The 22,360-nt window shown below is 33.2% G+C and overlaps 2 protein-coding genes across 7 annotated transcripts in view; both read left to right on the plus strand.

The window, feature by feature from the left end:
* LOC105211327 (uncharacterized) overlaps window positions 1–18,870 on the plus strand; it is a 34,320-nt gene extending 15,450 nt beyond the window's left edge. For 3 of the 6 annotated variants that reach the window (XM_029039630.2, XM_054229328.1, XM_054229333.1), the window contains exons 3-7: window positions 1,277–1,429; window positions 3,196–3,336; window positions 3,658–3,772; window positions 9,906–10,102; window positions 12,336–12,655. In XM_029039630.2, coding sequence (XP_028895463.2) covers window positions 1,277–1,429; window positions 3,196–3,336; window positions 3,658–3,772; window positions 9,906–10,102; window positions 12,336–12,655 — 926 coding nt within the window. Of the gene's footprint in view, window positions 1–1,276; window positions 1,430–3,195; window positions 3,337–3,657; window positions 3,773–9,905; window positions 10,103–12,335; window positions 12,656–15,766 lie in introns of those variants that run through there. The other 3 variants (XM_054229334.1, XM_054229339.1, XM_054229336.1) reach the window with 3 other exon arrangements.
* A 2,103-nt stretch (window positions 18,871–20,973) lies between these two features.
* On the plus strand, window positions 20,974–21,690 carry LOC105211324 (cytochrome c oxidase assembly protein COX20, mitochondrial). The gene is made up of 3 exons (XM_011182677.2): window positions 20,974–21,133; window positions 21,193–21,380; window positions 21,461–21,690. The coding sequence occupies exons 1-3, from the start codon at window positions 21,089–21,091 to the stop codon at window positions 21,570–21,572; spliced, it is 345 nt and encodes a 114-aa protein (XP_011180979.1). The 5' UTR covers window positions 20,974–21,088; the 3' UTR covers window positions 21,573–21,690.
* The last annotated feature ends 670 nt before the right edge of the window (window positions 21,691–22,360 follow it).

Genomic DNA, 22,360 nt, shown 5'->3' on the forward strand with positions numbered 1-22,360 from the left:
CAATGGCATTTATTTATTATTAAAATTAAGCCGTTGCTAAAAAGCTGAAACTATTGCTAAAGCCGATATCATGCCGAGCACAAAAGAAGATAAAAAATGAATGGAAGAACCAACAAAGGTTTTCATAGTGTTTGAAAGTAGAGCAACAATTTCCAGGTCACCACAGATTTGTATCTTTGATGCCACTTGAGCTGCTACCAAGCCACATATACATATGCTGGTATGCATACATGAAACTGAATTTTAATGCACATTTGTAATTCATGAGCACTTTGACACACACACACACAGATACGAGCGAATATGCAGAACCAATGTAGCGTAAGACAATAAAATTAAGCTAAACCTCTTGACTACATATACAAACACAAAGCGCACCTTAAGTAGATGTTTGCATACTAAACGTACGGGTTACTCACCCACACACACACACACACAAATACAAATGTATATGCAAATGCTGACACTTATGGTATTTGGCTTTGAATGTGTGCCACTATTGTTGCTGGTGTTGGCATTTTCGGAATCGCTGATGCTGTGCCTTTTTATAAAAAATGACGCCATTGTTTTCCCCAACGGCAGGGTATGCAGCGCACAAAATGTCATCATCATCATTCTTTTGCACACACACACACACATGTAACTGGCAGGACAAAGGACAAAACAATATACATGTATATATAAATAGTTTATAACAACAACAATAAATGCATATTTGGTCGTATGCAAACCCTTGAGGCGCATTATGGCGGAAATAAAAAATTTACAATTATACCATATGCACAGATGTATATAAATATAGCACATCTGATGCATTATACAGGCACTTTAGGGTGGGGTCACACGCTTTTTTACATTTCAACATCAAGCGCATGCATTGGTTACTCATACGACATGGTATACCGCATACCCTCTGCATTGGTTACTCATACCACACGGAGTACCGCATACCCCCTTTGCATTGGTTACTCATACCACATGGTGTACCACATTTACTTTGCTTTGGCCGAACCGCCTTAGTGCTTCTTTGCATTTATATGCGTTTTTGTGTGTGTGTTTCTGAATATATTTTCCATATATTTGCTAAATACAGTATGAAACCAACACACACAAACTAACTTTCAAATATGTCTAAGTAGATAGTCACATCTACATATACTAATACATTTGCCTTGTGTGCTGCGTAGTGCTGGCTAAAAATAGCAATATTTCATGCTTTATTTATCTACTGTTGCACTTTTATTCTAATAACTTGCACTTTGTTGTTTTTTTATAGATTATGCTAGCCGTGGACAAAAGAAGTTTGGCGATAAGTGCGATAATACTTTGGAGTGCGGCTTTCCCGGTTCCATTTGTGATGCTAAGAAGAAGTCATGTCAATGTACCGAAGATTTGCCGGTGACAAATCATATTGATAAATGTGGAAAAGGTTTGTTGGTTGTCGTTTTTTATTATCATCTATTAAATACTTAAAGTGAAAAAATTTGCGTCAAAAATTTTATTTTTAATGTCAGTACAACCCTGTATTACAATATTGGTGACAAGATTGAAAAAGTTTGTCTCCTGTCTTAAGAGTTAATAATCAAATAATGAAAAACAAATAAATTAAGCTCTGAGTTTCCTGAATTCATTTATTGAGAGCCTTAATCTCAAGTTTTCGAAACATTATAAACCTACAATTGATCCGATAAAGCCATCTTCCTTCAAGAATATGTAAGAAGAAAGTCAGTATAATATTTTTGCTGACCGAGAAGATTCGCTTTTGCTTTGAACACCGCCGGTAACTTTTGAAAATATATATTTAAGGATAATATTATAAGCTTTGATCGGAATCAACTACCAATTGCACCAGATATACAAAGCTTTGATGATGGTGGAGAACACTCAGGATCCTCGCAACAAATGTTCGTCAGATTTCTTTAAATGGAAGCTGGAAGAATTTCGATCAATAATTGGTACTGCCGAGAAATGAAGAGTTTTATTTTCTCCGAAATATGCTACAAAGTCTGTGCCATATTTAATCTTCTCAAGATCGAAAATCGTATTGAAATCTGTCTTGCTGATATCAACTCGTCCGTTCGAAGTTCTGACGATTAGTTATTCAAACTCTCGAGATGAAATAATTGACGATATGGAACCAAAAAGGTCATCAATGTCTTGTGAAATAGAGTTCAGCTAATAGGGTACTACGAAATCCATCGATCTACCTAATTTCGAAAATCGTGTCGAAATCTGTTTTGGTGATAATAGTTTATCCATTTGAATTCGTAAGATGGAAACAAAAATAGACAACAAGGTCTTGAGAAATAGGGCTCAGCTAATACAGTACTGCGAAGACAGCCAAGTTCCCGTGAATGAAATTATGACGACTTAAGTTGATATAAGAGAAATCATAGCTAAAGAGAACCGAGACAATTTTCTTCAATTCAAAAAGAAAAATAGAGGACTCGAAGAATTTTGCCGTCAAGTTATTATATATTTTAGTCTGAATGCATAATCTATAATCAAAAGGGTCTTTCAATTAAAAAGAAAAACAAGAAAAAACGTTAACTTCGGCTGTACCGAAGCTAATATACCCTTCACAGGTGCATTTCTTTTAGTAATTATGTGTTTAAGCAAATCTAAAGACGTAAGAAAAAGTAAGTAAAAAAAAGAAAACATTTTACTGATTCTTTTTAGCCGGGTTGTTTGCTAGAAACATTAAGGTTATATAGTTAACCGATCTGAACAATTTCTTCGGAGATTATATTATTACCTTAAGCAGTAATCAATGTCAAATTTCGTGAAGATACCACGTCAAATGCGAAAATTTTCTATACAAGCCATTGATTCCGATCGTTCGGTATGTATGGCAGCTACATGATATAGTGGTCCGATATCGGCAGTTTCGACAAATGAGCAGCTTTTTGAAGAGAAAATAACATCTGCAAAATTTCAAAACGATATCTTAAAAACTGAAGGACTAGTTCATATATATACAGACAGACGGACATGACTAAATCGACTCAGTTCAACATACTGATCATTTATATATATACTTTATAGGGCCTCCGACGCTTCCCTCTGGGTGTTACAAACTTCGTGACGAACTTAAAATACCCTGTTCAGGGTATAATAATACACACACTTTTTCCTGCTATTTATTTTTCTTTACTGTAAGAATCTACTTTCAAATATCGATGTTTTTCATTTCAGAGGCTGTCGTGAATGAGTCATGTTTCTTCAACGAACAATGCGAGGTAAAACATTATCAGACCGAATGCCGTGATGGACGATGCGCTTGCCGTTATGAAATGATGCCCTTTTGGGGCAAAGATGGAACTGTTGAATGCAAGGGTAATTATACGAATTGAATAGAATACTTGATGAAAGTAAAAAAAATAACAAGAAAAAAAGTATAATATTATAAATTTATATATGAAAAATTAATATTTGTATATTTCATTAGCAAAAAAAAAGAAATTGCAAGCATTTTTTTATATAATTATATAATTACATTATAAAACTTCAATTTAAATAAATAAATGTATATATTTTTATTTAAGTTGAATTGTTATTCTTATTTTTTTTTCTAACCTTCAGTGCCTATCCTTATTTTACATTCTAATAAATCGTAGATGAAGAAAGAATTAAAATCATATTCTCTTTCCGAAACAGGACGTGGCGATAAACGTGGACCAGAGACCTATATCGATCCGGCTATGATTGGCGTACTGGTAGGAATGGCATTGATGTTTATTATAATTTGTGTCGTCCTTCGATTATTTAGCCAGTGAGTAATATTTTGATACTCTCAATACACATAAAGTTAACATAGTTATACAAATTTTGTATAAACGTCCTTTTTTTTACTAAATGACCTTTTTTTTTGGCATTTGTCAATAATATATAATTTTATTTGTTTTGCTTATTGCAATAATAATCACCAGCACCGAGAGCGATTATGTCATTTTCCGGTTGGAAAAATTCTACATACTCGTACGTGTTACAAGTCTTGTTAAATGTACACAATACATACTAGAAGCAAATAAATAATAAAATCACTAAAACATAAAACAAACAAGTAAGGAAAGGCTAAGTTCGGGTGCAACCGAACATTTTATACTCTCGCATTTATTGAAGAAATTTTATTAAGATAACACCCAAATTTACCTATAAATTCGGCACGAAGTTTAATAGAAGACTATACACTCACTTAATTTCGCTACATATTAATCAATACATATGTATATGCAGATTAAGGCCGACCACATTTTTGAAAAGCCTATAATTATGTATATGGGAGCTAGGAGATGTTATTATCCGATTTTAATAATTTTTGGAACCGAGACACACTATTAGAATAAAAAATTTCCTCTGAATTACATTAAATTATCAGAGAGATTTACTATTTGTGTAAAGTTTTATTCCGCTATCTTCATTGGTTCCTTATGTATACATTATAAAGTGAAGGAATCAGATGAAATTCAAAATTGAGTTATATGGGAAGTTGTCGTGGTTATGAACCGATTTTAGCCATTTTTCACATGTGTCATCAGGGTGTCAAGAAAGTATTATATATCGAATTTCATTGAAATCGGTCGAGTACTTTCTGAGATATGGTTTTTGACCCATAAGTGAGAGATGCCACGCCCATTTATCATTTTGTAAAAAAATCTGAGTGCAGCTTCCTTCTGCTATTTCTTCTGTAAAATTTAGTGTTTCTGACGTTTCTCGTTAGTGAGTTAACCCACTTTTAGTCATTTTCAACCTAACCTTTGTATGGGAGGTGGGCGTGGTTATTATCCGATTTCTTTCATTTTTGGACTGTTTAAGGAAATCGCTAAAATAAACGACTGCAGAAAGTTTGGTTTATATAGCTTTATTGCTTTGCGAGTTATATACAAAAAACCTATTTGAGGGCGGGGTCACGCCCACTTTTCCAAAAAACTTACATCCAAATGTGCCCCTCCCTAATACGATCCTATGTTCCAAATTTTATTTTCATAACTTTATTTATGGCTTAGTTATGACACTTTATATGACACTTGGGGGATGGGGTCATATGTAGAAGTTCACGCAAGTGAGGAAAGTTTCTGATTGCCATTCACTTGGGAGTGGCCAGGAACGATTCTTTTGCATATGACTCAAGCAGCTCACGACTTCCGGTTTTAGACCAAGTATCCCCTGGGTAGCTAACAGACATCCGTTTGGAGGCGAGCTAAAGTGAGAAGGCGAAGCCCGCTTGTGCGGTTGTGCGTAGGGCTTGGGACCCACCACATAAAAAAAATCTCCCCAATGAAAACAAACACCGAGCCTCGGATGAGAAACCCCCCTTTTGATGACGACCCCTGCAAACGTACTAAGGATCATGATTTGAGGGCATGCACCTGGAATGTCCGGACTCTTAATTGGGAAGGTGCCTCTGCCCAGCTGGTTGATGTCCTCATACAACTAAAGGCTGACATCACCGCCGTCCAAGAAGTGCGATGGACGGGACAAGGACGGAAGAAGGTGGGTCCTTGTGACATCTACTACAGCGGCCATATAAAGGAGCGCAAATTTGGTGTTGGATTTGTGGTGGGAGAGAGACTCCGTCGCCGAGTCCTGGCATTCACCCCGGTGGATGAACGTCTAGCCACAATCCGCATAAAAGCGAGGTTCTTCAACATATCGCTGATTTGCGCCCACGCCCCAACGGAAGAGAAGGACGATGTGACCAAAGACGCTTTCTATGAGCGCCTAGAACGCACCTATGAGCGCTGCCCCCGCCACGATGTCAAAATCGTGCTTGGCGATTTTAACGCCAGGGTGGGTAAAGAAGGTGTCTTTGGCACAACAGTCGGAAAATTCAGCCTCCATGACGAAACATCGCCAAACGGCCTGAGGCTGATCGACTTCGCTGGGGCCCGAAATATGGTTGTCTGTAGTACCAGATTCCAGCATAAAAAAATTCATCAAGCAACGTGGCTGTCCCCTGATCGAAACACGCGCAACCAAATCGATCACGTTGTGATAGACGGAAGACATGTCTCCAGTGTTTTAGACGTGCGTACGCTCCGAGGACCAAACATTGACTCAGACCATTATCTAGTAGCAGCAAAGATACGCACTCGCCTCTGTGCAGCAAAGAACGCCCGTCAACAAACACAAGGAAGGTTCGCCGTCGAAAAGCTGCAATCACAACCGACAGCCGAACGATTTTCTACTCGACTTGCACTCCTGCTCTCTGAGAGCACTCATCAGCATCTCGATATAAGGGAGCTGTGGAACGGCATCTCAAACTCATTGCATACCGCTGCAGCCGAAACAATTGGTCTACGGCAACGCCAAAAAACCAGTTGGTACGATGAGAATTGTCGTTCCGCAGTGGAGAGAAAACAGACTGCCTACCTCGCAACGTTGCGATCGACCACAACACGTTCGGGGTGGGATAGATATCGAGAACTGAAGAGGGAAGCGAGACGCATTTGCAGACGTAAAAAGAAAGAGGCCGAAATGCGTGAGTATGAAAAGCTTGAAAAGCTGGCCGACATGGGTAATGCTCGAAAATTTTATGAAAAGATGAGGCGATTAACAGAAGGTTTCAAGACCGGAGCATTATCATGTAGGGACCGAGAAGGTAATCTGGTAGCGGATGTCCAGAGCACACTGGGATTATGGAGGGAACACTTCTCCGACCTGCTCAATGGCAGTGAAAGTACAACACCAGGAGATGGCGAACCCGATTCCCCAATCGATGACGATGGAATAGATGTTCCATTACCCGACCATGAAGAAATTCGAATAGCAATTACCCGCTTGAAGAACAACAAAGCGGCGGGGGCCGATGGATTACCGGCCGAGCTATTCAAATACGGCGGCGAAGAACTGATAAGGTGCATGCATCAGCTTCTTTGTAGAATATGGTCGGAAGAAAGCATGCCTGACGATTGGAATCTTAGTGTGCTCTGCCCAATCCATAAAAAGGGAGACCCCACAATCTGCGCCAACTACCGTGGTATAAGTCTCCTCAATATCGCATATAAGGTTTTGTCGAGCGTATTGTGTGAAAGACTAAAGCCCACCGTCAACGAACTGATTGGACCTTATCAGTGTGGCTTTAGACCTGGAAAATCCACAATGGACCAGATATTCACCATGCGCCAAATCTTGGAAAAGACCCGAGAGAGAAGAATCGATACTCACCATCTTTTTATCGATTTTAAAGCTGCCTTCGATAGCACGAAAAGGAGCTGCCTTTATGCCGCGATGTCTGAATTTGGTATCCCTGCAAAACTAATACGGCTATGTAAGCTGACGTTGAGCAACACCAAAAGCTCCGTCAGGATCGGGAAGGACCTCTCCGAGCCGTTCGATACCAAACGAGGCTTCAGACAGGGTGACTCACTATCGTGCGACTTCTTCAATCTATTGCTGGAAAAAATAATACGAGCTGCAGAACTAAATAGAGAGGGTACAATCTTCTACAAGAGTGTACAGCTCCTGGCGTATGCCGATGATATTGATATCATCGGAAGCAACAACCGCGCCGTTTGTTCTGCGTTTTCCAGACTAGATAAAGAAGCGAAGCGTATGGGTCTGGTGGTGAATGAGGACAAGACGAAATATCTCCTGTCATCAAACAAACAGTCGGCGCACTCGCGTCTTGGCTCCCACGTCACTGTTGACAGTCATAACTTTGAAGTTGTAGATAATTTCGTTTATCTGGGAACCAGCATTAACAACACCAACAATGTCAGCCTTGAAATCCAACGCAGAATCACTCTTGCCAACAGGTGCTACTTTGGACTGAGTAGGCAATTGAAAAGTAAAGTCCTCTCTCGACGAACCAAAATCAAACTCTATAAGTCGCTCATTATTCCCGTCCTGATGTATGGCGCTGAAGCGTGGACGATGACAACATCCGATGAGACGACTCTTGGGGTTTTCGAGAGAAAGGTTTTGCGCAAGATTTTTGGTCCTCTAAACATTGGCAACGGCGAATACCGCAGGCGATGGAACGATGAGCTGTACGATTTATACGACGACATTGACATAGTTCAGCGAATAAAAAGACAGCGGCTACGCTGGCTAGGTCATGTTGTACGGATGGAAGAAAACACTCCAGCTCTGAAAGTATTCGATGCAGTACCCGCTGGAGGAAGCCGCGGAAGAGGACGACCTCCACTCCGGTGGAAAGACCAAGTGCAAAGTGACCTGGCTTCACTTGGTGTTTCCAATTGGCGCCAAAAAGCAAAAAGGAGGAATGAGTGGCGCGCTCTGGTGGATTCGGCTATAATCGCTTAAAGCGGTTCCTACGCCAAATATATATATATATGACACTTTATAAGTTTTTGGTTTTCGCCATTTTGTGGGCGTGGTCCGATTTTGACCATTTTCGAAAGCAACCTCCTCAGAGTGCCAAGGAAATATCTCAGTTTTTACTCAAGTTAACCGTTGCACGGACAGACGGACGGACGAACGGACAGACAGACATTCGGATTTTGACTCGTCTATGACCCTAGAGAGGGCTTAACGAATTCCCTCAATATTAATGTTTCTTCGAAGCTTGGGTCGTTTCAGCTTCATTAAAGCTTTCCAAAACAATAGTTGATGTCCTGGGAACTATTTTATGTAAATTGACTATATAATTTTAAACTAGAACTGGACTGTTAAAGTGACATAATCTTTATAGCAATAGAACTAAAATATTGAAACTTGAAATATGGTCCAAAAAGAAACTTAAAATAGTAGAAATATTTAACTTAATTGCAAAACTGCGAATTTATATATCATTCAAACCTTCAGACTGGGATTGTAATTCTTGAGCAAATTTCTGAAAAAATATAGAATTTTTATGAATCCCTCTCGGAGGCCGTGAAAAAGCCAAATAATTTATTATAAATGTAAATTAATATTGTTTTATGCTTTTAGTGGATTAAATATTGTTATTGTTCGTTCACGGTAATTTCTAACCTAACAATACGTGTACTAGATAATAAAAAAAAAAATATCGTGGGCATAGCCAAAAAAAATTTTAAAGGAGTTAAGTTATTATTTATTCTTATAATTAAAAAAAAGAATATTTCTGCAAAATTCAAATATTTTGTTTATTACAAAATCGAAACTAAATTTTTTCCGCTCAAAATTGTTAGAAATGATTATTAGATTTGTTCTAAAAATATTTTTTAAATTTTATATTTTTTGTTTTTGACAGTAATTAATTAAATTAATACATTTTTAAGTAGAAAAATACTTATTTAGTTTTTAATAATAACATTTAATTTTTTTGGCTTCTATTTTTTTGTAAAAAAATAAAAAAATATTAATCTCGAAAATTTTCGAACGCAATATTTTTTTGTATATTGATTTCCAATTGCTTCAGAGTTGAATTTGGCTACGCCCTTACGATTATATATTGTTGTTGAATTAATTCGCCGTGTCGCCTAGAATTTGTTGCAATAATTAACACAAATCATACATAAATACATACATATACACAAACAAATTGTATAATGTTAAACTCTTGAGTTCAACACACAACGAAAGTCATAATTACATACATACACACACACCATACTCAAAAACAAATGCAAACGCTTTAAAATTTTATACTAATTAATAATACAAATTGTTGTGTAATTATTTTTTTTTTTCAAAAACCAAAACCAAAAAATTAATAATAAATTCACCATTAACATATAATTTGCTTGAATTGCCTTGATCGAGCTCGTTTCGTTTTCTATTTCTTTTTGTTCTATTTTTATCATCATCCACCGTACCGACGTCATCGTTAAATCATCACCAAAAACCAAAATCGAAAAAAAACCAAAACAATAAAAATATAATGAAAACAAATACTATTTGTTGTTGTTACATTGCTGTTTTTGTTGTTGTTAATAATAATAACACAAAATATACGCCAATAATAAAAATTTACTCAGGGCACGTTGGCGTGAGAACCGGACAATTTTCAACACACCAAATCCACGTCTCATGAACGTATCGCTTTTGCGTGATAGCAAACTCTTGCACGGCCAGGAGCGACGCGGCTCGCGTATGTCGGTGCGAGCGCCGTCGCGCCAGCCGAGCATGGCTTCGCTACGTCCGCATTCGCCGAATCCGTCGTTAGGTAAGACAGGTTTGTATCCAAAACTACATACACAACAACTGTGATAGTTAAATGCCAAAAGCAAAAACAAAAAAAAAAAAAACAAAAATTAAAAAGTAATATTAATTGTGCTAAATTAATTAAAATTTAACTAATTAAATGACTCTCCATAATTGAATTTATAAAAAGCCTTTAAGAACTAAGTATATAACTACGTGCATACGGCCTACATATCTTTATGTATACATTGTATGTGCCTCCCTTTGCAGTAAGGTTACCAGAAAAAAGCTCACAAGCCCTTGCAATATACGATTGCCACAAATTTAATTGACTGAGATGGAAAAAAAAAAATTTTCAAATAATTTCAGTTGGTTAAGTAGACAAGGCATGGCTTTTTTTATTTAAAATTGTATCTTACAAGGCTTTGTGTATCAGCTACTACTTCAAATATTTCATAACTTCGTTGCGCTGTAACTAATTTTCTTATATGTACAAAAATGGATTTTTAATGCTTATCAAAGTTGGACACAGCTTAAGAATTTTGCGCTAAGTATTTATTATAATATATTTCAATTAATAGATTACGCAGCATATCAGGTTTTTTGATTTATCATAACAGTATTTGTTATTATTTCATATTTTCACTTGAAAGTTAGAACATCTACAAGTGTACATAGAAAATATTTATGGCTCATTTATTAATTGACTTAATTAAATCATTCAGTAATTGACTTAATTAAAGAGCTTTGAGAAATGCCGAAAATTTCATTAGTCAACGATTCACTTATTTAATCCATTAAGCCAGTGACTAATTTAAATAAAAAGGTTACGAACAAACTTACAATTGACTTGCTAATGAACTCAATTAAAAAGTACAGTATATGTTAATTAAGTCAATTAAACTTTTGATTAAACTAAAGCGCTGTTTACAATGCTTAAAATACTAAATATATCTATACTATATGAAAATTCGATATAGAGGCTACGTAAAGATCGTTTTTTGAAAAGGGTTGCCTCACATCTCCCGTACCATAAGCAGGACTTTCAAAGATTCACTCATACTAGAAATATTATACATTTTCTTTTCTAAAAGATATCTAAAATAAATATTTCTAAACAAGTACATGGAGGACCTCATTACAACCACTTTATTATACTTTAAAATATTTTTCTTAGTTTTACTCTCGATGGTTGGCAACTTTGCTTCAAAAGATGTCTTAATTGAAGTCTCATCGATTAATATTTGGAAGTTTAACTCCCATAACTCGAACTTCTACAACTCGATGTTCTCCATAACTCGAACTCTTGAATTGGCAATAGAAGACAAATTACTTTCCGTAACTCGAAAGTTTCTCTAACTCGAGGATTTTTTGGGGATTATGGTTATTCGAGTTACACAGTATTTTATAAATATTTTTCGTAGTTTTATAATTTGTTGTGGCCACTCCAAAATGGTTTAACCGAACACTTTCCGAAAGCTTTTTAATTGTATTATGTTTGAAAAATATTTTCTTTTAATAGCTGGTAACTCTATTCCTAAATAAGATTGAACTAATCTACTCAACTAAAACATCCCACGATTTTTCATATTTTTTAATGGCTGGCGAATCCTTTATAGAATATATAGTCCATCTACTGCAAAGATTTATAAGAATTCTTATGAATATTTTCGATGTCTGTGTCCAACTTTGATTTATGTTTACCTCTGTATAACCGGAGTTTCTATCGATCCAATCTCAAAACAAGTTTTTGAAATACTAAAAAGTCTGAAACAAAATGGAGCGAACTTAAGGATGAAAATAATACAAAAAATATATATTTTGAATTTTATCGATCATTTTTTATCATCGTATAAATGATGATTATCGAGCAGATTATTTACTTTTTATTGGCTGTTTTTGTCATCGCTCCATTATGATTCGAGCATAAATCTAAATGTTATAAACATATCTACCATTTAACGATTTTGTTATGTTGAGGTTTTTAACTAGACGTTATTGTTTTTGAAAAGCGATTTGAAAAGGTATTTATAAACAAAAACAACAAAAGTAGAAATTTTGAATTTTTGATAGAATTAGTATTTTTACAAAGTTTGAAAGTTACAATGACAATATTTGTAATACGAAATCTCTTACGAGAATCATAATCTAAATCTAAGTATATAAAAATAATAATCATCTCATTAACCGTTAACTGTATAAAATACTCCGTCAATTGCAACCACGATTGATGTAACCTATTGGCTAATATTCCATTGTAACAGATCACAAAGCAGGGCGTATGACGCGTTCCAAGAGCAACACCCGTTCAAGTGATTCCCGTGTTAGTGACGTGTCGAATTGTTCGCGTCTGCTCGAGCATCCGCACACCACCATGCACGCACCGCACACATACGCGCCATACACGCCGACCACACACACTGCGTACCACCACCAACAACACCCGCAGCCATCATCACCACAATCACAAACGCCACAGTCCAATGCAACTGCCGCAGCCAATGCGAATTCGGATACCGACATCGAGACGGCTATGTGCTTGACCACGCCGCCGGCCGTCGCCATCAAGGCAAACAAATTCTGAATGAAACGTACCCGATTGCCTGCTCTAAGCGTTACGTTGGCTACATAGGTGCGCAGGCATTCTCAGCTGTGCTCGGTATTCCCACTGACAACAACACCAATAATCTGTGCATGGTGCGTTCAATAGAATTCAATTAGAATTTTTAAAGAATAAGCAATAGTTTTGAATGTTTAGTGGACCTACTTTTGTTTTAGTAATATTAGCTGAAATACTCGAAATACTCGTAGTTATATTGAATATCTTCCAACTACACCGTTACTAAATAACTGCCCACTTACATACATACATACATATGTACACATACATGCCGCCATAAAGGTGTGTATATACATAGATACCTGCATAATGACAACACGTAGCTGCAATGGTAGATTTCTTTTAGTTTAATATTAAATTTCAACACACACCAGCATACATACATACAGATTTCTTTAATGTACATACTTACATATATATATGTATGCAACTTAGTAGCAGTAGAAGTTGATTATATACCAAGTAATGCTAGACTATTCGAATGTACTCCTAGAAACATCTCCACATACTTATAATACAAAAATACACAATATTTTTACGAGCGCAAACCTCACACTTTATATACTTGAATATGCTCATGCAAAATTGTAATAAACTTCTCACATTACGAGTCTGGTACTCGTCGCACACAATATCCTAATAACATGGATAAATATTTGATAAAACTTGCTGCATATCAAATAAAGGCATGCTGAAAGCAGGGAAAAATTAATTCAAGACATTTTAGCTAAAAGTGGTTCATTCTCTTTGATGTCTTGCGACCAACGGCTGATGAGTTTTTACGGCAATGCGGTGGAACCCAACAGAAATTCATAGTAATGAATCCAGGACGAAAGAAAACGGAAGAAAATGGATCTTTGTCATTGCAAAGTGTGGTTGGAAGAGATATTTTAGGTTAATAAGATCACAAATTCTCATTAATAGTCTCAACCAAATTCGAGAGAATACATTTTAAGATGGAACACATTCACTCTACTAAAACAAAAGATCTTGAAACATTTTTGGTTTGGCGACTTTTCATTAAAAAAATATCCAGGTCTTTGATAAAACAGCCTCATTTAACAGCTTTCGGTGCAATAGCTGGTAATGAAAGACTACTTTTGGAGGTTTCAGAAGCAACCTATTTGTTTCACAAGCATCTGTCTTCGTTGTTACCCGGATAACAAATGGATGTTTTGGGTTTTCATCTCCTTTATCACTTGATTAACGATAGTGACATATACAGGCAGTTACACAAGACATTAGGGGTTTTCACACCAGCTTTGTTAATTTGTTAGTCGTTATTCGATAGTTTTTAAGTGGATTTTTTTTTTTAATGAACAGATTATCGTTCTGACGAGTAACGAAGTACGAGTCTGACAAGACAAGTGTTTTAAAGAAGTATCAATAAACGAATTACCAGATTAAAATTTAGAATTTTAGTCAAGGGCGGAGTAAGATGTGTTGAAGATCCGAAATCGTAAAAAAAAAATTAATTAATTTTGAGTATGAGAAATAAAAAAATGTCTGTAAAAAATATTTAAAAATACTAAAGGTTAGGTTAGGTTAAGCCACACATACACCAGTTTTGGTCCTTTGCGATACCAGATGGAGTGCAATGCCTTCTATCGAGCGACAGTAGGAATTTTGGATATTTCTGGTCTATCGCTTTACACATGGCTTTAGCGGTTTTGCACCCCGGTATATTTATTGCAACGTGTTATGATCTTCCTTGTCATGCTCCTTTCTAGATCATCGTATAGACAGCGCATTGGTTTGACAATGTTGGTCCGAACGTTTCGGGAACCTAAAACGAATTGTAAAAAATACAATTAAATAAAAGTAATGACAAAAACATCTGAAATGAAAATGGTTAAATTTAATTAATTTAAAATTTTGAAATTTATTTTATATTAAAGAAAATATATATGTATAAAGAAAATGTGAAAAAATAATATAAAACAATAAGAAAAAAGTCACATAAATTTCATTAAAGTATATTTTTTAGAAAAGCTTGTATATCTTTGTCCAACGAGCATTTAATTGCCAAAAAACAATATTAAATTATTTTCTAAATTCACCACGGAAACAAAATTATGATTAGTTTCGCACTTGAAATGTGACAAAAGCCAAGATAATACTAAAATCGAGATTAAACAATTTCGATTTAAATTTTGAAAAATGTCAAAGAGTTTCTTCAAATCCATGAACTAGGATCTTATGAAACAATTTGACATTTTTCAAAATTTAATGGAATTATTAACTGCAGTTAAATGCTTGGTGAAACAGTGATATATTTTTTGGTATACAAATCATCTAGAGAAATATTGTAACTGTAGTTAATTTTTAGTGTTTTTAAGACAACTTTTTGACTAAATTATCGCATGAAAATCAAAACAACGAATGAATGGATCTAGATCTGATAGAAGTATGTTTCTAAGTAGAGGTCATGCAAAACCAAACCGTTATTTAACCGTCCATATTTAACTCCTATATATGTATGAACGACGACATGTCTTTATTTCCTGAACAAAATGGCTGCCAATTGATTTTATTGCATTCATACAGAGCTTTACGATTTTATTTTCCATTAGAATTTCTGTTGCAATCACGACATATTTTTTACTTCAACTTATTTAAAGCTTTCGATGTGCTGCGATTGCCGTAACTACGAATTATACACAAAATTCGAGCAAATTACCGAATTTATGTTATTTGGTGGAATGAAAGACCTTAATTTGCTCATTTTGTGTATAATTTACTATTATATTTTTCCGTAAAAAAAATAACTAGAAAGGTGTGCCTAGAAATGTGAGCTGTAAATAGTTGTTGTACTATGTATAATTGTTGTAACGATGTAATATACGTACTCAAAATAACTGTTTTGTAAAATATTTAATTAACAATAGCAAAATATGCAAACTTGTATATAATAAAGTGTGTTTGTAAATGTTTGTAGCTGAAAGTGTTAGCTTCCCCCCGAATTTAGTCCAATTTATGCTTAACCAACACACTTAATGCTAAATCAATACTTATAGAGTTGTATTTACTTCATTTATATTCATGCTTAAATCTGCTTTCTCTACACACGAGCAGGGTCACATTCGGGCAGCGCCAGCGCGAGCAACGCATCAGCCACGTCTATACGTTCGACGCGTAGTAATTCCGTAGCACCAGGCAATGTGGCTCATATCGGGCAGTTGGAGCGCAAGGGCTCACAGTATCACAATCAGCATCCACATCAGCATCAACAACATCACCAACAACAACAACAACAAATGCCGCTCATGACCAACATCACTGCTAATCCAGCAGCTGAGAGTGTTGCGGTCGAGATCATAGTACCGGAAAAGTGAATAATTGCATGAGAGAAAAAAAAAATAAATGAAATATATAAAAAATATATATAAAATTATAATATTAAAAAAATATATGCTAATGCAAAAAGAAAATAGAAAAACAAAAAAAAAAACTAAGCGTTTATATACTTAAATGTATGTATGAAAAAAGTAAAAGAAGACAAATCAAAATATGTACTTGTAAGTCGAAGAAACTGCAAGAATATTCAAAATAGAAAAAAAAAAAAACAAAAACAAAAAATATGTGCATATATAAAATGAAAACAGCAGTGATGGTTATAAAGCTAAGCACAACTAGTTGACAAGTGCGTATGCGTGAATAGCACAAAGAGCATTTGCTAGAAACTGCAAGAAAGAGAAATAAAAAAACGAATAAAAAATTAAAAAAAAAATATTTAAGATAATACTTTATTTTAACAGCAAATAATGTCATACAAAAAATGAAATAACGCAAATACACACCAAAAAATGCTTTGTTAAAAACGATAAAAAAAACTTGCATAACAAATTCATATTTTTATTTCTTCTTCTTAAAAAAAATAAATAAAATAAAAATAAAAATATACGCGCTTTTAACACCAAAACTAAGAAATTTATTACAAAAATCATTTATGTAGCAGTTAAACGTTATACATACATATGTATATATATGTATATGCACATAGAAAAAACCAAAGAACTAAAGTGAAACACAGTAAATTTAAGAAAATTTAAGTAAAATATGCAAAATGATTTCAAAATGAAATGAAAAATAGTAAAAGAAAATAACGCGCGCAATTTTAAAACGCCGGAAATTTAATTAAATTTAACGAAGTGTTAGCTTTAATGTCGAGCAAGGATAGAGAAAAAATATGTTTACAAAAAATAAAAAAATAAATTTAAAAAATAAATTAAATTAATTATATATATAATTTCGTAAAAATCGCAAAGAAAAACAGAAAACAAAATATAATGAATCTTTCGCTGACATTCATCTTCCTATCCTAGTGATATTACAAATGTAAGCAACACACACACATACACACTCAAACACTTACAACAACATTTTTACACAAACTTGCAGAGCTATCGTACACGCCAAATTTTTCTATATAATTAAATAAAAACAAAAAAAAATAAATAAAAAAAAATTAGATATACTATATACCATTGCATGTATGTACCTTACGAACCGGCGTTAAGCACACAATACAACAATAACCACGGTAGTTACAGCATAAACTAAATAAAAAACGGTTATAAAAACAAAAAATAGAGCATAAACAATAGTTAAAAGGAAATAGAAACACTTAACCAAAAATAGTACGAAATCTAGCAAATTTTTCGGTAAAATATTTTACAAAACCAAAAAAAAAAAATAAAATAAAACACAACTACGCAATACATATATACGCTATTTATTTTTAAAACATACGTCTTTTGCGCAAAACGATTTATTTTTAAAATCAATTTAAATATACTTATAAAAAAAAATTATAAAAAATAAAGTAAAAAAAATTACTACGCAAGCGCCATTTGTGCACCTTAAATATTTTTACTCTCAAGAAAAAAAAAAAACAAAAAATCGCGTACAACACTTTTCAACATTTAGGGACTTTTCATACATACATACATATAAGATGGTATTCAAAATTCTAATATTCCGTTAGAGCATAAGACGCATATTAAACATTTCATAAGCGCATGCAAGAAATAGTAAAATATTTTCAAATAGTTTGAACTAGTAGCGTAGTATTGGAATTAGTATAAAAAATATTAAAAAAAATAAAAAAACAAATTGCGATTTGTGATTTATAGCGCGTTTAGGCCGAAAAAAGAAAACAATTTCATTCAACTAGAAACCCACATAATAAGGCGGAATTTTAGAGAAATTCTTTTAAAAACGTTTGCTTAATGGCGACTGTCAAAAGCTTTGAGGTTAGGCTAACACAAACTAAGCTCTGCATATTTTTATTTTATGGATAAACATATATTAATAATAAGCAATTAAGCGCACATTCTTTATATTTATAATTTATTTATATTGAAACAAATTATTTTGAAAAAAAAAATAATAGCAACTACTTTAACTTGCGAGTGAAAAATTGGGGAAGATTTTTTACTCGAATGTTAAAGCAAAATTTTTCCAATTAAAAAATTGTAATTTTACAATACTTCTTGCTCAATTTACCGTTATTTGAAACTAGAAATTTTTTTGAAACACTTAAACTTAAACTTAAATTAATTATTTATTTTGCGCGCTTATATGCTTACAATTCATTTCGATACTTCATTTCTTATAAAAAACATTTCTTAAAAAAATATATACTTAAAACTCTAATACATATATGTACATTTAAGCACATGCAAACATATGTCAATACATGTCTGTATGTATATTTGCGATGCCTTTACATGTAACTATTAATCGAACTCGAATACGTCTATATACATAATATTAAGTCAAAGCAGTTTTCAGTTATTTTCTAAAAAAAATTACGTATAATATTAAAACAAAAAAAAAATTGTAAATACGCAACGAAATCTCAATGAACAACACATTCTTGCGTTTAATAAGCGCAATGAGTGGTCCGAAAAACAATTCCGATTTTAAAATTTGGGGAAGAATTTTAAAATTGCTTTGTTTTTGGTAGCAACGCCAACATATAAACTTAAATGTACTAAATAAGCATGATATACAAAAAGCATTACTAAGCAAGAAAATAAAAGGAAATTTAGTAAAGAAAAACAAAAAAAAAAAAACTTAAAAACAACTCTCACAAATGCGATTGCCTAGACGTTTTTAAAGTAGTTCAAAAATCGATAGCTTTTAATGCAAATATCAATTGAAAAAAAATACAACAACACACAAAAGAAATATTATGTTATTAAATAACACACGATCTCTTTCTCTAAGCAAATCAAGCTTACATATATATTATATATAAATCTATATGTTAAAAAGAATTTACATGAAAACGTGATGCAAAGTAAATAGTAATTAAATAAAAACATACAAACACACACAAAATGCTAATTTCGTACATCTACTTACATACTACATAGATTACTTGTGACAAAAATGCTTTATTTACTTTATAGCATGTACCTAATGGTTATTTAAAATTTTAGTACATATACACGTACTCGTATATAGTGCTTAACTATATATTTGATATAATTGTAAACACATCTACACTTTGTATAACAAAAAAAAAAGAGAATATGAAATCTATCCATTTTTAATCTTTATACGAAAGCGTCTAGTAATAAACGATTGATACGAAAAGTTTTCCAATATTAACAATACATATAAACAAAAAAATTAAAATTAGATAACATATTATCGTTTAAAATGAATTTATTTACGATCCTTACACAACCAAACATGTTTATGTACGCTATATACTAAGTTCTAACCACTCTTGTGGCGCCTTGCAGAAAGTGAACGAAAATATTTACACACACACACACACTTACATACCATATACATATAGAAAGAAAAAAAACTTATTAATAAACACAAAAAAATATATATATATACTTATACGCTTAATATATTGCATTCATGTGTGCTTACATGCGTATTATACATAGACATACAGAAAAATACAAAAAAAAACATGCAGTTGCATTTCACAGAAGTGTATTTCTACATATAGATTTGCATAAACCAAAACTATGTATTTATATATATATGACAACCAAATGCCGTCTCACAATCTCTTAACAATGCATTACAATCAATTTAGTTCAAAAATATTTTATGCAATAAAACATTTTGTTATTGATCTGTTGAACATGAACGTAATACAACACAAATACGAATATATGTATATCGTCTAAACGCATATATCTGCATCAAAAACAACATACATAAACACTTATTAATTAATATGTTTAACAAACAAAAATAACACAATATATATAAAAAATTTATTCAGCCGCACAAAACCTTTAGATTAAACAAATATGAATTTTCCTTATGTTATAAAATAAATTACATAAAATCAATGAAGCAAATAATTACAGAACTTTTTACTTTTTTGTTTAGTTACTTTAGTTTATTTAAACATACACAATACACAAAGAAAGAATTCACTACATAATGCCATACAAAGCTATAAACTATATATATGACCTATGACACAATCACTTATAAACAATAAACAAAGTTAGGAAATCGATCACTTTCGAAAAAAACGCATACTATTCTAGCAGCATCAGAACCAAGAAGGTAACAAATAAATAGTTGGAATCTTAAACACTTTATATTTAAGCAATTTTATTAAAATATATTGCCATTACTGAGGAAAAAAAGTTGTATAATTCTCATTGAATTGAATAAAGAGTAAGTATTCCAAAAGTATAAAGCTTACCTACGCTAAATGCTAACTTGAATGCATATTCTGTATGATCCATAGAAGCGAAGCAAATGAGTCTGCTGACATGGAAGTGAGGCAAATGCAGCCATCAGCAAACATACAATGGTGTTGCCGAAACTAGAATTAGATGCATATTTTGCATAAGTATTTGATATAAATTCCACTGAATATTACAAATACCTATAACTTACTACAGTTGTGAATCAAATTTATAAAAGCGGAAATTTTAACTCTACGGAAATATAACGTCAACAGCAGTTTTCGCAAATTTCAAATGTCAAATGTTTTCAGTTTCAGTGCTACCATATTCGCATACATTTCGTCAACGTCACTGCAAAGTTAATCGTAACTGATAAATTGGAAAATGTATACTGAAGAGCGAAAATAAAAGACAAAAAATATTCAGTTGAGTTGTTTTAATAAACTTTTAGATCTCCAAATTAATTTAAATATTTTCAAAATGGTAAAAGGTTATGATTAATATTAGAAATTTCGTATGGCAGCACTCTCTTATCAATAAACTCTCCAAATATATGCTGCACTGCATTACCAAATCACAAATCAAATCCGAAGTCTGCATTACCATCAAACAGCTGTGCGCTGTACACCGGTTGTAGAGTTGAAACAGCTGTCTGTCGCGAAGTTTTTTCGTGCAATTAGAATTTGTTTATAGTTTTACAAATTAAGTTTAAAATATGGACGATCCAAGAATAATGGTTGAAGAGGAACTAACCAAAAGGGTAAAGCTATCTACAGTTATATTAACAATATTTTGTCAACCATAATTTTAAAATTGCAGGAGCTCAGAGTATTTGGACGTGATGTCTCACAAATACCATGCTTTCGTAATAGTTTCCTGTATGGAATTGGTGGTGGTGTAGCGATAGGCATTGCTACCTTCCTCGGCACTTCGCGTACACGCTTATCAACGCACGTAGGTTTTGGCTCATTTTTCACTACCACGCTTACATATTGGATGGTTTGCAGGTATGTTATTCAACAATTTATAATTATTATTTATCTGCTAAATATTGACTATGCGTTATATGCAATATAAATACTTAAAGATATCAGTGGTCGAAGAAACGTTTTGAGTATCAACAGCTAAAGGAAGCTATGCGTAAACAGGGCTTGTACGAGGGTACTGATTTAGAGCGACAGATACTGGAAGAGGCCTAAGTTTTATCTACGTATTAATAAAAAATAGCTAATTATAGTTAACTAAGCACGAATATGTATATAGTTAATACTTAAGAAAATTGTTGCTATTATTTGTAAATAGTTTTTACAAAAGCAAGCCAAAGTAACATGAGTTTTATTTACTATTTCTTGTATGTCCTCTCTTGCGAAGAAGCTATTTATTATTTGAATTATAAAAATATTTCAAATTCATCATATTTCAAAGGAATTATGTTTTAGATACACTGTATGGCACATTAACAAAATTTACTTGTGTTGGGTCTTTGTGTTATTTTAACTCATAAATTAAAAGAAATTGTGGTTACAACCTTGGTACCATAAAATAACGCAATAAGGTATAGTTTTATAACTAAACGACCAAAAATTGAGATCAATGATGCATGTCCGATTATGTTGCAATATTTATTGCCTTTTATTCCGGTTTTTTATAGCTACATATAATTCATTGTCCTATAACCTAAAAAACGCACCGTCTAACCGGAACTTTGTACAATAACTCTTAATTTAAAAGTTAAATATTACAAGAATTTTTTAATTTTACATTTACATATGTTTACTTTCATAATCGATTGCATTATAAATTCCGAGTAAGTTATTGGCAACAGTCACAGCCTTACTACTTTTCCATATGCTTATTTAAAATTGTTCCAATAAAGTAAGGCGCGTCAAGTTTTCCACTTTAATTAGAAAATTACAAAGTTTTTCAATTTCTGCTATCTACCATGCAGCCATTCTTCTTTGCCTTACCTCAGTAGTTGCGACAGCTT

The sequence above is a fragment of the Zeugodacus cucurbitae genome, chromosome 2, assembly GCF_028554725.1.
Source record: "Zeugodacus cucurbitae isolate PBARC_wt_2022May chromosome 2, idZeuCucr1.2, whole genome shotgun sequence".
Classification (NCBI taxonomy): domain Eukaryota; kingdom Metazoa; phylum Arthropoda; class Insecta; order Diptera; family Tephritidae; genus Zeugodacus; species Zeugodacus cucurbitae.